General features: G+C 45.5%; 1 protein-coding gene across 1 annotated transcript in view; it reads right to left on the bottom strand.

Moving 5' to 3' along the window:
- dcc (DCC netrin 1 receptor) overlaps nucleotides 1–11,163 on the bottom strand; it is a 233,678-nt gene extending 222,515 nt beyond the window's left edge. The window contains exon 1 of the mRNA XM_076079935.1: nucleotides 10,681–11,163. Within this exon, the coding sequence (XP_075936050.1) occupies nucleotides 10,681–10,801 (121 nt within the window). The 5' untranslated portion in view covers nucleotides 10,802–11,163. The remainder of the gene's footprint in view (nucleotides 1–10,680) is intronic.
- Nucleotides 11,164–14,409: the final 3,246 nt, after the last annotated feature.

Raw genomic sequence — 14,409 nt, forward strand, 5'->3', positions numbered from 1 at the left:
CTGCTGTGAGCTTTTAGCTTTAATGTGATTCTTGATTAAATTTAGCTCCTCTTGCTTCCATTGTTTGGTCTTTTTTGCAGCGTTTGGAGTTTCTTTGTTTCTGGCTGAAAACCTTGCAGAGGGTTGAAGACTGTTAATCAAGCAGAGGTAGAAATAACATCTGTTTATTAATGAATACATGCCTTTCTCTCCACTTTCTAAAAGCAAAGCAGACATATTTTCACAATGCCATTTTCCAAAAAACACAAATCTGTTGTTTTGAGATGATAGTGTCATTATTTCATAATGACAAGAATTATTTCGACCCTTTAAAAAATATAGTTTGTATTAGCACAGTTTTGTGATCCGATAAAATAATTTGTCCTTTTATGTCTTCATCTTAAGAAAACAACTTTTCTTACAACAAAATTACACCTTTGGATTATTATTCCGTTATTTGTTAACATTGCTATTATTTTCCGATTACACTCTCTTTACTGTCATTTCAGAACATCATCTGACAGAACTGAGATACAGTCATCCTTCACTTCCTGCTCTGGAACGTACTGTAACTGATCACACTGAGTGATTCTGTTGGTGCATTGATAGAAGGAAGATGGTTATGTGCTGCTGAACTCGATCAGTCTTCAGTCTCATAATCAATACCTGATGTCCACAGGAAAATTAGGAATTATTTCCAGCAGGAGTCAGCTGTGTGTGATCATCAGACTCTTCATCGGTTGATCAATAACTTATCACTATTAGACGGACAGGGTCTCTGCTGTTTTGGACCTATTGATCGGCAGGGAGCCCTCGTTTATTTCATTCAAAGCAGAGATGGGGTCATTAACACAGAGGCATGAACAATTCTGAAGGAGCATGAGGCTGATACATGAGCATAGAGTTGGTGTTTGAATGGAGAAGCGATGCCACCACTGAGGGGTCCAACGGCAAGGCATCGAGCCCTAGGAAGCTGTGAGCGTGTCACAACAAGAGATGAAATGAGACGATACAATGTCAGAAAACACACAACAAGATGAGATGAGACACTAAAGATTAGGTTGGCATGGACTGGACTAGACAAGGTTAGACTAGATTGGTGAAAAGGAAAATGTCATAACAGGATGAGGATGAGGATAAAATGAGAAAAGATGACATGAGACAAAGTGAGATGGGACTGAGATGAAATGGACTACAATGGAGATGAGACTGAACAAGACATGATAACATGAGATAGGATGAGATAATACAAATAAGATATGAAAGGACAGGAGGGAAGGAGATGGACATGACGAGACAAGATAGGACAGGATAGGACATGAATAAAGAATGAGATGAGACATGTGAAAACTGGGTAAAATGAGATTTACAACAGAATCAGATCAGGCAAAATGAGACACAACAACACATGAGAGGATATAAGGGCAGGAAGTGATAAGGAAAAACAAAACAATAAAATAAGATGCGATAAAATGAAAAGACAAGTCAAAATAAGGTTCCGCCAACCGTACCGGTTGGTCCAGGTCTAGATGTGCTGGTTTAAGGCGGTCAACCGCTACGTACTCCAGCTTGCCGCCCATGTCAACCTTGCAGGTTTTGTCTCCGGTCTCCAGCACCCGAAACGGCCCAATGTAGGGGGGTTGAAAGGGTCCATGGTGGCGAATGAACACATACTCCGCTGACCTGAGGCTGGACGGGACGTATGACTGCGGAAGGCCGTGCTGCGACGTGGGCACTGGTTTGAACAGCCTGGCTTTTTCCAGGAGCGTTTCCCGCTGCTGGGTTGCAGACCAAGGGTCTGTGACTTTGGGGATAAACTGCCCCGGGACCCGCAGTAGCTGTCCATAAACCAGCTCAGCCGATGAAGCTTGCAGATCGTCTTTGGGGGCTGTCCTAAGCCCCAACATGACCCACGGAAGCCTGTCCACCCAACTGTTGTCTTTGTGGCTGGCCCGGAGAGCAGCTTTCATCGACCGGTGGAACCACTCGCATAACCCATTAGCCTGCGGGTGGTAGGCGGTAGTGCGGTGGAGCTTCACCCCTAGGCTTTCTGCAACTGCATTCCAAAGCTCTGATGTAAACTGTGGGCCTCGGTCCGAGGAAACGTCAGCTGGGGCTCCGAACCTGGCGACCCAAGCCTGAATAAATGCCCGTGCCACCTCATCCGCCGCTGTTGATGACAACAGGACAGCTTCTGGCCAACGAGTGGTTCGGTCTACCATCGTGAAGAGATGTGTGAAACCACGGGATGGGGGCAAAGGTCCTACCAAGTCCACATTCACATGATTGAACCTCCTTTCTGGAACCGAGAACTGTGCTAAAGGGGTCTTTATGTGACGGTGCACCTTGGAGCGCTGGCACACCACACAAGTCCCGGCCCACTTCCGTATATCCTTTTTCAGCCCGTGCCAGACGAACTTTGCTGAGACGAACTTCTGAGACACCCTCTTGCCAGGGTGTGACAGTCCATGAATAGCATTGAAAACCTGTTGTCTCCATTCGTCGGGAACAACCGGCCGTGTCTGGCCTGTGGAGACGTCACACAGGAGCGTAACGCCAGTTTCGCCAAACGGGACCTCCTCCAACCGCAGTCCCGTAACTGCCGTCCTCAACTCTTGGACGCCCATGTCTGTAACTTGATCCTCTGCCATCTTGTTATAGTCCAATCCTAACTGGACAGCCCCGGTGACAGCCCTGGAGAGACAGTCTGCGACCAGGTTTTCCTTGCCCGCTACATGCTGTAGATCCGTGGTAAACTCTGATATGAAGGAGAGCTGGCGCTGCTGGCGTACAGAACATGGTTCGGCGCTCTTACTCATGGCAAACGTCAGTGGTTTGTGATCCACAAACACAGTGAACGGCCGAGCCTCCAGCAGGAACCGGAAATGCCGAATGGCCAGAAAGAGGCCGAGGAGCTCCCGATCGAAAGTGCTGTATTTCCGCTCATTCGGCCGCAACTGTCGACTGAAGAAAGCAAGCGGTTGCCACGCCCCTTTCACCCACTGCTCGTGCACCGTGCCCACCGCGTAGTCCGAAGCGTCCGTGGTGATGGCAATCGGAGACTTAGGTGACGGGTGTGCCAGCATTGTTGCGTTTGCCAGAGCCGTTTTCGCATCAACAAACGCAAGTTCCCTCTCTTCAGTCCAGTCCACAGCCTGCTTGATGGCCTTGCCTTTCAGGGCTTTGTACAGGGGCCGCATCACTTACGCTGTACGGGGAATAAAGCGATGGTAAAAGTTCACCATGCCTAAAAACTCCTGCAGGGCCGTCACCGTGAGTGGGCGTGGAAAGTTAGTCACTGCCTCCACCTTTGCCGGAAGGGGAACTGCCCCGTCCTTTGTGATGCGGTGACCCAGAAAGTCAATGGTGGTCAACCCAAACTGGCACTTAGCCGGGTTGATGATCAACCCGTGCTGGCTGAGTCGCTCAAATAGAGTCCGGAGGTGAGACCTATGCTCCGCTCTTGACGAACTGGCCACCAGGATGTCATCCAGGTAGACGAACAGGAAAGGCAGGTCCCTCAGCACCGTGTCCATTAGACGCTGGAACGTCTGCGCTGCATTTTTTAGGCCAAACGGCATCCTCAAGAACTCAAACAGGCCGAACGGAGTGATCAGCGCAGTCTTGGGAATGTCCAGCGGGTGAACGGGCACTTGATGGTAACCTCGTACCAGGTCCACTTTCGAAAACACCACGCTATCCGACAAGTGGGTAGAAAAGTCTTGAATATGTGGAACCGGATAGCGGTCCAGGATTGTTGCCTCGTTGAGCCGGCGATAATCTCCACACGGGTGCCACCCGCCCCCAGGCTTCGGGGCCATGTGCAGGGGTGAAGCCCACGGACTGTCGGAGCGGCGAATGATGCCCAGGCGCTCCATGTTTTCAAACTCTGTCTTGGCGATGGTGAGCTTTGCCGGATCTAGGCGCCGGGCCCGGGCATGTACCGGTGGGCCGGTGGTAGAGATGTGATGCTCCACCCCATGCTTGACCGTGGAGGAGGAGAATGTGGGCTGCGAGAGGTCTGGGAACTCGGCCAGCAGACGCAGAAACTCATCCGCCGCTGCAAGCATGCTAGTCAACCTGGTAGAGCCCGCTCCACTTAATGTACATGGGTAAGAACAAAAAGTCACAGCATTTATCAGGCGGCGGCCCTTGACGTCCACCAATAGTCCATAAGCGCATAGGAAATCCGCACCAAGCAGGGGAATGGCAATTTTGGCAGTAACAAAGTCCCAGCTGAAACGCTGCCCCATAAAACACAGCTCCAGGCACCGTGTCCCAAAAGTGCGTATGGGGGTACCGTTCGCGGCTTCCAGAGGGGGGCCCTGCCCGTTTGTCAGCATGTCCACCCGCGATGCAGGCACAACGCTCCTCTGCGCCCCCGTGTCGCAGAGAAAGCGCCGCCCGGAAACGTCGTCCCGGATGAACAGCAGCCTGCCTTCCCACCCGACGCTCACAGCAGTCACTGAGCGCTGGCCCTGGCATTTCCCGTCCTGCCGAAACTGCATGGTGGACGGCACCTTGTAGCCCGCGGCCCAAACCTTGCGTGGTAATAGCACAGACCGGTAGATCCCTGCCGTTGGCTCGCTGCTGCTGCTGCTGCTGCTGCTGCTGCTGCTGCTGCTGCTGCTGCTGCGGCGACGATCGTTGTCTCCCCCGGCCACGCCGTGGCTTGGGCCGGCCTCGACGCGGCCGTGTAGCTTTGTTGGCCAGCCAGAAAGAACTTATCGGCCTCCTCGGCCAACTCCCGACAATCGGTAATCCTGGTGTTGGCCAAAGCGGCCCGCACCTGCAGCGGGAGCTGCTGCAGAAAAAGTTCAGTAAACAGAAACTCCGGCTCGTGTTTACCTAGCAGAGCTAACATTTTGTCCATTAGCTCCGACGGCTTGCTGTCGCCAAGGCCATTCAGAGCAAGCAACCGGCGAGCCCGCTCAGAGTCCGAAAGCCCGAAAATGTTCAACAGCCGGTCTTTCAAGGTATCGTACTTGTCCCTCTCTGGAGGATTTTCAAGAATGCTCACCACTCTGCCTGCTGTCGAACTGCCGAGAGCCGCCACGACATAATAATATCTTGTCGCGTCCGCTGTAATGTCTCTGAGGGCGAACTGCGCCTCAGTTTGAGCGAACCACACCGCCGCTTGCATCTCCCAAAACTCCGGCAGTTTCAGCGAAACTGCGTGCGTCGACATCCTTTCTTCTGGAAACGTCCAGGAGTGTCAGGGTCACCAATGTAGGAGCGTGGAAAGAAACAAGGAGGCGAGTATTCCCTTTGGCTGTACCCTGTGGCCGTTTATTTCCATCCATACAAACATGTCTTCACATTCACTTCCTGCCACCCTTTAACCCCCCCCCTGTCACCAGGGTTACGCCCCTTTCCTTAAAGGGGCTACGTGAATTCGGTCGTCCCCTACAATAAGATAGAATAACTAATTGAAATACTGGAGATGATGGGAATGAGATACAGCAAAATGACATAAGACAAGACAAGAAGAGACAAGATAAATGAGTCAACATGGAAATGAAAATGAGATCAAATGAGACCAGGCAAGACAAAGGTTTCAATGATATGAGATTAGATAACAATTATTTAGGCAAAACAAGATGAAACATGACCAGATAAGTTTAGATAGAGTGAGATGAGAAAGGTTAATGAAATGAGACAAGAGAAAATGAACAGGTACTTTGAAATGTAAAAGATAACAAGAGACACGGTGAGACTAGTCGGACAGATGTGAGGAGACAAGATGAGATAATAATTCAACAAGACAAAACAAGGTTAGGGTTGATGACGTGAGACATGAGACAAGGGAATCCAAGACAGACCAGTAAGAGATGGGCTAGCAAATGAGGTGGGGAGATCTTGGGGCTGCAACAAGATATATATCAGAATCAGCTTTATTGGCCATGTATGCTTTCATGTATTGCTCTCAACGTACATACATAGAATATACAAATAAACAAGAAAAAAAACATTAAAGACAACAAAGTAGAACAGAGAAACTAAGCATAAATATTTAACTACTATGTACAGTATAAATATATATCGAAGAATATATATGAAGGACAATGGATTCGGGATATTAGTGCAGAATGGTGGTGCAAATAGTGCAAATGGAGGTGCAGTTTGACTGATTAAGTGTTCAGAGTGACGGCCAGTGGAAAGAAGCTGTTCCTGTGTCTGGTGGTTTTGGCGTACAGAGCTCTGTAGCGCCTACCAGAGGGGAGGAGTTGGAACAGCTTGTGTCCAGGGTGTGAGGGGTGTATAATATATAATATATAAGATATATACTTTACAGATTACATTGGCTTTAGTATACAATGTATTGATGAAGATCAATAGAATGCATTGACATATATTCTGACCAAAGGCAGTAAACAGAATGTACGCACATAGACACAGTTATTCTAAATGGTACACAGTGAAAACAAATCCTCCTCTGGATAACAGCAGAGCTTTAAAGATAAATATGCTCAGTCTTAATACCAACCCAGTGCTTATTCCTACAGTATTGTTCAAATGACCACACCCCTAAGTACACACACACTCACACACATACCTGAAGAGACAGAGGATGAACGGGAAGGATGGGAGCACTCAGGGACAAAAGCAACAGACAAACAGCAAGAGGATTGTGAACATCACTTTGCGGAGCAGGAAAAAGAAAAACCTCATGAACACAGAATTTATTAGAGCAGCCGGTTCTCTAAAGGTAGTGTGAGACCTCTGTACACCTGAGGCCCCATGAAACAACAATTGAATTAATGATAACAATAATGTATGTGGTAACTACATCAGCAGCAACTTGAGGATAACACTTTGTTTTTATGGCTTTAAAAGCTGGATTTTAGCCGTGCGTTCAGGATGGATCTATCATTTGAAATGTCATTTCACCGCTTTGGTTCAAAGTGGAATATCTCAACAAATATTTGATGGATCGACTTGACATTTTGTATAAACATTGATGGTCCTCAGAGAATGGATGCTACGGACCTCACAATGTTCCTGTAGTGCCATCGGTTGGTCAAAGTTTTCCCTTATCATGTAAATGATCCTAACATCTACTGGATAGGTTGGCCCAAACTTCTGTACAGACAACAACTTTGATTATCACCTGAGTTCCTCTCGCGCCACATGACGTTGGTATTTAGTGATTTTCTGTGAAAATTCTTACTAACTATTGGGTGGTTTTGCATTGGTACACATAATTAATGTTCAGTATTTGTCAAATACTTTGGTTAATGACCAAATATCTGAAAAATGAATAGCATTCCCATCAGCCACAGCTGTGTTCATATTTTATTTTGTTTTCATTAGTTATTTCAAGCTAAATAAAGGGGGGGGGGGGGGGGGGAGGTACGTTGTGTCTTTTAGGTTTTCGCACATTTTACACACATTTTCACAACGTTTCGCACTTGTGGGTAACTATATAGACATGACCATATTTTGTGGAGAAGTTGTCCATCTTTATATAGCGTCTATGCTGTGGACTATTAGCCGTGTCATTTCCTCCCACAAACAATTGATCCAACTGTTTGGTCCAGAGTGAGGCATCTCAACTACTATTGCTCAGATCAACATGAAATTCGTAGAGTATATTACTCATCCCCAAAACTCAGGAGTCGTATATTTGATTCAGACTTCACCAGCCCTGGTTCAGCATTTTACCCATCATGCTTTGGGCTACATGTGACACCACGAGGTCAAAGCAGCGTGCAGAAAGATTGCTGGTTTCCGAGAGTGTGAGACCGTTTTTAAATGCGAAGACGATGCTGCAGGAGAACTCTCAGCTCCATCAGGTTCACCGGCCTCGTGTCGAGTTTAATGATGAATCATGGAGGTTAATGCTCACTGGGAATAATCGAATAACCTAATCTAATAATAATAATAATAATAATAATAAGCCAAAACGAGAACAAAGATGATGTATTCACCTTCCTCAAACACTCCATCCTTCTTCATTTGTGGGGAGGCTGAAACATCCGGAGAGGAAAAGGAACTACAGAGTTTTAAACAACGTTTTCACAATAAGCTGTGTTTCTGACTTTCTGAGCATCTCTCAGCTCACAAAGGATCATTTCTTCTCCACATCCTTTCTTCATAAGGGGTTAAACTCATTCATATCAATAATGAAAGGAATGTGAATTGTTCACTGCCAGTTGTACCATGTTCGCCTCATGTATTTAACCATCTCACTCTATCTAAACTCATGTATTTAACCTGCAAAATCTCAAGGTTCACCCAGCAATTTCCAGTCAAGGAAATACTGGCAGTTATTATCTGAGTTCCATATAGAAGTGCATGTGAAGTAACAGCAGCAGCAGAGAAGGAGGAATGCTGATGGGTTGCAATGTGTGTGAGGTTGATGTGTCATTTTACAAAGAGAACTCTGAACCCAACATGCATTTAGGACATGTAGATTCTTCAAAATTGATTAGAGGGTTATGTACTGACGTCTTCTATACAAACCTACAGACTGTGTTCCACGCATCAAACCACATTCAAAGAAGCCATTGAGGGAACCACAAGGGTAAAAATGGTAATTAATTTCCAGGTTTTAAATGGTTTCTGACATTTTTAATCACGTTTCTTTATCACGCTGGTGTTTGTTTAAGTGTTCATATTTTTTAGTTGGTTTTCATTAGTTATTTGATGCTTAAAAAACAGGTTGTGTGACATCTGTGATTGAAGTAGTCACATGCATCACTTACTGTGCTGCAATTTATCATTATCATCAGCCAACATATACGCCGAGCCTCTAATTGCTCTAATTGAAACACACACCTGAGACCCTTCCACACCTGATTGTGCTGACTGTAATTTGGATCAAAGTTAAACTCAAAGCAATTGGGATAAATTGATTCGCCATCGAAATGCTGGTGTGACCAGGCCTTTAGGTGGGCGTCCAGGTGATCACATGCCACGGTGATCCACCAGCCTGCAGGTCTCCATCTCAACCAAAGACTCTACCCTCCTCCCCCACCGATTAACTCTCCCTCAGGTAAAGCAGAGGAACTCATCTGTGAGATCAACCTGCAGACGGTTGGCTCCCCTCTTCAAACTGACAGAGCACCTGAACACACCCGTGAAAAGCAAGCGGGACCTGCTTCTGCAAAAAATACATTCCGCCTGCTGTTTAGTACGACTTCTGAATCACTGTGTGTGTGTGTGTGTGTGTGTGTACCGTAGCTCACACAGATAAACGCTGGGTCTGAGTACAATATTCAGCAGAGGATTTTACAGCCGAGCCACTACAGTGTGTGTGTGTGTGTGTGTGTGTGTGTGTGTGAGTGCTCTCCCATCACCAATTAGCTTAATTAAAGTGTTCGGACATAATTTATTGACAGCAGGAGACTCACTCAGAAAGAGGGGGGGGAGATGAACCCAATATGTATGAGTGGAAAGATTATGGTCTCTTTTATTCTGTTACGTTATCGGATTGGGTTTGTTGGAGTATTTTGATTTTAGAGTTTTTTTGTATTGGGGTTTTATGTTAATTCCTTTGGAATTAATAAAGTGCTCTATCTGTCCCAAATCAGCAGCCTAAACCTGATCAGCCCCAGTCATTTTAAGAGAAGCTGAAGGTAAAACAGCAGCAAAACCCAGTAAGATTCACTCATGTGATCTCAAACCAGCAGCCCAGCTAGCGCGTGATCACAGCAACGACTGCTGTCAAATTGTAAAACCCGTAATTGAATACATTAAAAGCTTAAAAGACCCTGGTTGAAACCAAACCTCATTGTTCTGGGAGCCAATTAATGCCTCAAAGATCCACTATTACATGCTCAAAGCAGCAGTAGAGCAAATCATTAGACCTACTGAAAGCCCGGTGAAGTCCATTCAAATCAGTCAAATCTGGTAAAATGTATAAAAACAAGTCAAACCCAGCAGCCTAAACCTGATCTGTACCTGTTAACCATTTCATTCTGGTACAAAATGAGGCAGCAAAAACCCTGAAAGATCCCCTAAAACCTGTTTAGAGTGACAGTCCAACACACGATAAGGCTCACAGAACTAAGGCAAACCCTGGCACAGCCTCATGAGAGGTGAGCAACAATGAGACCTGAACAGCACCAATAATCCTCTTTATTCTGGGCCAGACTGACAGTGAAACAGCAGCAAAAGAAAACAGCAAAATTCAGTGAAACCTGCTCAAATCAGATGGCGGGTGCCAAATCCAGGTAAAACCAACATGATGGCAGAAATCAGGTGAAACAGTACAGCCCCATGAAACACACACACAAACCAAAATCAACCCCAGCAAAACTTGGTCAAACCCAGCCAGACCAGCAGCCTGAACCTGACCGGGCCCCAGTGAACGAGTTCCTCTATGTGACGGTAAAAGAGCAGCAAAATCCAGTGAGATTCACCAAAACCTGCCTCAGCAGCCTAACGCATGACCAGAGCCGCTGGAACCTGCTGAAGCCCAGTGAAATCCATTTAAACCCAGTGAAACCCAGCAGAAGCCGGTGAAGCCCTGCAGCCTGTAGCCGGATCACACACCCAGCGGAGCCCAGTGAAACCCAGTCCGACCTGGCCGGACCCGAATCCCGACAGGGAGGGACGCAACAAATTGTGTCAATTCTCGTTTGGTCTGCGGCAACCAGCAATTACGCACACACACACGCGCGCGCCACACACACACACACACACTGCGGGGACGGAGGCAGTAATCGCGCATATATATATTTTGTCTCCACTCACCGTGCGCCATGGTGTGAGAAGCCAGCAGCCAGCAGAGCAGCAGCAGGTAGAAGCCTCCCGTCCTCCCCCGCGCCGTCACCTCCCAAACATCAGCAATACATCCAACCAAACCCGGCTCCATGCTGCCCTGCCCCAGTCCCGATGAGCCCGAGGAACCACAGCAGCAAACACCGGCAAAATCCTGCTCTTCTTTGATTCTTTTTGTTTTTTTTAATCCTCCACAGAATTCAACTGTCAATTAAAAATCAAAATAAGAAGAAAAACCCAGAATGGTGAGTCAGGAGGATGGTGATGATGAGGAGGAGAGAGAGAGAGAGGGGGGGGTGTGAAACAACCTCTCCTCTCCCCCAAAATAACCCTCCCCGATCGGGCTTGGATCCCAAACTGAAAAAGAAAAAAGAAAAGACAAATCCCCAAAAGATACGCTCACGCGGTTAGTTCCCGTCTTTTCGGGGTGAGAAATAAGTTCCAGTAACTATGAAGGCTGAGTCTCCATCACTCCTGCCGGTGCGGCTGATTCCCATTCACACAGATGCGAGGAGGAGGGGGGGAGAAAAAAATCCACGCTGCCTTCCCGGAGGTCTGCTCCGTCTGCCGGGGAGGACGGATGGAGAGGGTCGGTATAGGAAGAGGAGGAGGAGGAGTGTGGAGGGAGAGAGTCGAACCCTCTCTCTCTCTCTCTCTCTCTCTCTCTCTCTCGGTGCAGTCTCGGTGATGTATGGCTGCCTCTTCTCTATAGGTCTGTACAGCTGGAGAGAGAGAGAGGGGGGGGGGGGGGGGGGGGGGGGGGGGATAGAGAGGCCTAGGCAAAGTACAGAGCTATTGATCTACAGAGGCTGGAGGTAAAGCCCGGAGCTGGAGCAGGCTGGTGGGGGGGGGGGGGGGGGGGGGGGGCTGGGAGAGGAGGCAGAGCAGCGGGGAGAGATTAGCTGAACTCTCCTGCCCTCTCTGGTCGCACCGGGTACTTTAACACTTCAATTACACCTGAGAGCAAACGTTCATTGATTCATCAGCATGCGTTCTGTTAAGGATTATGAATACTTTTTTTTTTGGTAATTTTTTTATTACATCGTTTATTATTTTATTTGCTGTACAATAAATATGATTTTGCTAAGATTGTATGGAAGTGCATTTGCATAAAGAAAATAAAAGAAGAAATTATATAGTTAAAAAATGATCTTGGTAAACCAAAGTTACAAGACTAAATGAAGGTAGTAAATTAACATTTTGCCTGAATATTTCATGTATTTTTGTTAATTTGGCATGTCAGAAGTCTGACATAAGTCAAATGTTGAACTCACAGGTTTGACGGAGAATATCAACATTTGTACTTATTTCTCATCATTTTTGACGTGAAGAGTCAACTTTTAAATTCGTTTCTCGTAACTTTCGACATTTTCAGTCAGCTCATAATTTTGACTCACTGTGTATAGATCTATTTGAATCATCTTTAACTATTTATTTTCCTGGCAGAAGAAAGCAAGTTGAATTCCTGCAGAGTGTCAGCACTGAGTTTATTAGAGGTTCAATGTTTCAGATGATGACCCACGACTGGAGAATTCATTTCTTTTTTTATCTTGCTTTGTTTGTTTTTCCTGCACATTTGTCTGCTAATTAAACAACACTTGGTATTTCTTTACCAAGCAAGAATTGGCTTCCACGGTTTAATGATTCAGATTCAGATTCAGAAAAACATCATTGCTTATCTGACTAAATTTCCATACCAGCGTCACAGCATATAGATTCATGCATCACAGGATGAAAACGGGGCCAACTCCACGACACAGCAAACTCAGGCTGTGAGGCTCTGTGAGCAGGCTGCTAGTGAGGCGATACACTCTTATTCTCAGTTTATTATGCAGTTATTAAACATCGTAAAAACAGAAAAAAGCAGAAAACAGATGTGACAGAAGAGGTCAAAAAGTCATCAGGCGATAAAGTAAACCCACAACTTAAGCATAAAAAACTAATACTAAATATGTGATTTGGTAAAATAATATATCTATACAAACAAAATAGGAAAATAAGATGGAAAAAAATTTGTATAACGTCAATCACTTAAAAAATTGCCATCCTAATAAGTAAACACAGTATGAAGCTCATCAATATAAGACTGAACCGAATATTTGGATGAATTCATGATGATTATTTGAGAGACTAAATACAACCTCTTTGCTCCCTGCGCCTTACTCGCACCAAGCTTATGTGTCTGTTGAACCCTAACCCTATTTTTTAGCCCTCTGCTCGAAAATTGCATACCCATACTAAAAAGAGTATATATCTGCAACCACAAGGTGTATTTGAATAATTTTGGTGTTATAATAAAGGGAACACTTGTGGGATTTGTTCAGATGTGTAAAATCAGTATACTGGTGAAGAGTAAATGAAGATGGCACACAGCACAAATTGAAAGGTTTCAGGTTCGCTTGAAAAAAATAGCACTTTCAGGATGATTATCTCTTTTGAACGATGCAGCTGAAAGTTTAAACCTCTCCCAAATCATAGCACAACATGTGAACAGTCCATCTGCAAAGTTTGACATTGATAAAGTGAAGCAGAACAAAATTAGAGAGGTTTTAGTACGGAGAGGTCAGGTGAGGTCACCAAAATGGTCATTTTGGAACCATCTGTTCCATTTTAATTTTCTATCCTATATAACTATATATTTCACTTGTTTTATCACTAATGGTGTTCAATACATCCACATACAGCAGTTTGGCTTTGTTTTGAGAGCCAGAATCCTCTGAGCCCTCTCTGTGTGTCTCCGCGTCATGGAGTTTTTTCCAAAATCCAGTCCTCTGTGTCTACGCGGACTTGTAAGTCAGCAGCCCATTGGTCTATTTCAGTGGTTCACACCTCTTTCGACGCGTTAGAGCCAATAGAATTGAGCTAGAGCCACGTGGAAAAGATTGACAGCACTGTTAGCCAGTCAGAATCAACAAGGCGCCGTCTCTCATGAAGCGTAAAATCCGGTAAGCCAAAAGTCAAATCCTCCCCCCAGCTCCCTATGCTTAGATTACACCCCCTGTATTCACGGAAGGAGTTCACTGATAAACAGGATATCCGTTGAACAGATATCTGAGTGAAAACAACGGGATTATGCTTTGTCTTCATGAAAACGGCGAAAGGTGAGGTGCGTTTTCTGATAATAATCGAAAAAGCGGTTTGTGTTGCTGGTGTTTGTTGGCTCATATCTCGGTCATGGTTTCACGGAGGGAAATATTGAAGATATCTCCGGAATCTGTGTAGAATTCGCTTGCTTACTGGCATCTTAGTTTCCTATGTTAGCATGTAGCTATCTCTCGGTAGCTCCTGACATGTGTGGAGTCCGCTCACTCATGGCGAAATATGACTATGATATTTTGGTCATTCTTATAGTTGGTTGTTTGAGTTGTTAGAGTTGTGTTTGGAGCATGTACAAACGGCTTGAATATTATTGTAGCCCAGGTTCTGAAGTTTCATTTGGTATGTGATATCATTATATTCGTTTCATGATGAGTGTATTTTTTCAATGGTATATGGTAAACTATTAAACCCGACGTCGTGTTTATGTGTTAGCAAAAGTGGAGTTGGACACGTTCTAATGCACTTTAGATAATATGTAGATCGTTGAAATAGGGCACATAATGTTAACCCTGGTCACCACTGTACGTTATCATGGTTTTATGCAACCCAGTCAACAGAGTGTTTTTTTAGTATTGTACATTTCTGCAAACCACGGGATACGTT

Source organism: Anarhichas minor, unplaced genomic scaffold (assembly GCF_050575085.1).
Source record: "Anarhichas minor isolate MPS153535 unplaced genomic scaffold, ASM5057508v1 ptg000073l, whole genome shotgun sequence".
NCBI classification, from domain to species: domain Eukaryota; kingdom Metazoa; phylum Chordata; class Actinopteri; order Perciformes; family Anarhichadidae; genus Anarhichas; species Anarhichas minor.